Source organism: Cajanus cajan, chromosome 7 (assembly GCF_000230855.2).
Source record: "Cajanus cajan strain Asha chromosome 7, NIPB_CcT2T_4, whole genome shotgun sequence".
Classification (NCBI taxonomy): Eukaryota; Viridiplantae; Streptophyta; class Magnoliopsida; order Fabales; family Fabaceae; genus Cajanus; species Cajanus cajan.
Window position 1 is genome coordinate 31,678,399 of NC_138523.1, and position 2,304 is coordinate 31,680,702.

Sequence of the window (2,304 nt, forward strand, 5' to 3'; positions counted from 1 at the left end):
TCTGGATGTCGTCCAGCTCGTCAATGGGGCTCAGTCATTCATCATGGGAGTTGAATCTCGGATCGAGATCGGTGATTTCCACGTGGGTGATGTGAGCCACGGTGGGATGATCCTTCTTGCTTGGCTCGCCGGACGAGGAGATCTTCAGACTCTCAGTGTAGCACTGTCGAGCTGTCTTCTGATTTGCTTTGACGGAGATGATTTTACCGTCACTTCCCGGGAACTTCATAGTGAGGTGTGGAGTGGACACCACTGCTCCAAGATGATTCAACGTGGGTCTCCCAAGGATGATGTTATAGGAGGTGTTGGCCTCCACAAGGAGGTATCAGACCATGATTCTTCTTGTGTCCGGAGCGGTTTCGAAGGTGGTCAGCAGGTCCACGTATCCCCGAGTATGCACTCGCTCTCTTGCAAAACCGACTAGGGGCTCTGTGTGAGGTTGGATGAGAGAGTGGGGCATGTCTAACCTGAGGAAGATCGGCCAATACAGGACATTTGCCGAGCTCCCCTGGTCTATTAGTGTCTTGTGCACCTCCCAATTGGCTACCTCCACAGCTATGACCATGGGATCATCCTAGTTGGGACTGACGCCGGCATAGTCGTTGTCGGTGAAGGTGATCGGTGGTGAACTTTGGTGCGAAGCCGAGGTAGCGGAATGGACAGTGTTGATATTGCGTAGGTGTCTCTTTTGGGTCGAGCTGGTGGCACCTCCCCCTGCAAAACCACCTGCAATTGTATTGATAACTCCCCGTAGGGGAGCGAATCCTGTTTCTTGGCTTACCTCGGCTTGCACTGCTCCGCCAGCATGCTGCTGAGAGCCAGAGGGTTGGTTCGTGCGAGCTCCTAAACCAAGGCCTGTACCTCGTCCTCGTCCACCATAGCCTCCTCGATGACCCTATTGTCGCTGGACATATTGGCTGAAGTGGCCTGCCTGGATGAGTTCTTCAATACGGTCCCGGAGTGAGCGACACTCCTCAATGGTGTGACCGTGATTTCTATGGTACCGACAGTGTTTGGATTTGTCGGCACTGTTGGGGGTGTGACATGGCGGTGGTAGGGTGAGCAAGTTGCTATTACTGGCCTCCTCCAGGATATGCACCCTGGGCGTGTTCAGGGGAGTATAGAAGTCATATCTCCCCCCTCTGTTTGCTCTAGCCGATTTCTTGAACTGGTTGTCATTGTTGACTTTGACCTTGTCCTTGTGACCCTGTTCTGGCTTCATAGGTCCCTTTCCACGAACCTGATCACGGAATGCGGAGTGTTCCTCCATCTGGATGTAGCCCGTAACACGGGCGCGGAGCTCGTCCATGTTGCGAGGAGCCTCACGGCACAAGCTGTCGACGAACGGTCCGGGCTTGAGGTCCATGAGCATGGCATGTAGGGCGACCTCGGGGTTCAGGTTTCTGATCTTGACCGAGGTGGCTGCAAATCGCTCCATGAACGCCCGAAGTGGCTCATCGTCGTTCTGTCTGAGACTGGCCAGGGCTGCTGAAGTGATGTGGTGAGGCTGACTCATTGCATATTGCGCCGTGAATTGCCTGACCAGTGTGCTGAAATTGTCGATTGACTCAGCAGGAAGCTGGGTGTACCAGTTGAGTGCGGCCCCCTTCAGTGAGGTTGGAAAAACCCTGCACAGTATGGCATCCTCATTAGTATAGAGGTTTACCTGTGTGGTGTACAGGTTGATGTGCTCATCCGGTTCGGTCGTGCCGTCGTAACGATTGATGTGGAGAGGCTTCCACCCGAACGGGAGAGGTGTCTCCATGATGCCATCCATGAATGGATGACGGCGGAAGGCCGCCTGATGTCCCGTGCCGTGGGCTGGGACATTGCTGACATCCTGTGCTGACATGTGCGTCGGTACATGAGATCGATGTGAAGCAGGTCTGGGGGTTGGAACCCTAGTCGCGGCTGGTGGCTGAGAAATTGAGTTGCCTTCCTCCTCATGCAGATGACTCGACTGAGAGGGTTGATCAGAGGGACCCCGAGGGAGTTGAGCGCGAATATGCTCATTCTCGGCGCGCAATGCCGCTAGGTCAGCTTCATTAGCGGTCCGCATCGTCGCTATGTCGATTTCATGCTTGGCACGCATGTTGCGCAGATCGGCGTCGTGTTGTTGCTGCATCTGTTCGACCTGGTCGATCAGTCTCCTCAATGTGGCTTCGTTATCCATGGCAGTTGAGTGATCTGCGTCGTCTATTGCGCGTCTACTATGGCTTCTGGTGAATACCATAACCGTGGCCGATAAGAGCTGTCTCGATCGGCCCCACGGTGGGCGCCAAATGTTCTTACCGGAGATCTGCT

At 54.6% G+C, this 2,304-nt stretch overlaps 1 protein-coding gene across 1 annotated transcript; it reads right to left on the reverse strand.

Moving 5' to 3' along the window:
* Nucleotides 1–895: 895 nt before the first annotated feature.
* On the reverse strand, nt 896–2,092 carry LOC145949946 (uncharacterized). The gene is made up of 2 exons (XM_083060855.1): nt 1,851–2,092; nt 896–1,628 (listed from the first exon to the last, which is right to left on the reverse strand). The coding sequence occupies exons 1-2, from the start codon at nt 2,090–2,092 to the stop codon at nt 896–898; spliced, it is 975 nt and encodes a 324-aa protein (XP_082916981.1).
* Between the last annotated feature and the right edge of the window lie 212 nt (nt 2,093–2,304).

Excerpts from the sequence above, each read along its gene's own strand:
- LOC145949946 (XM_083060855.1), bottom strand. The coding sequence starts at position 2,092 with ATGCGTGCCAAGCATGAAATCGACATAGCGACGATGCGGACCGCTAAT. Across the intron at positions 1,629-1,850 it reads TCTCATGTACCGACGCACAT|GGTTTTTCCAACCTCACTGA; the intron begins GTCAGCACAGGA and ends CATACTGTGCAG.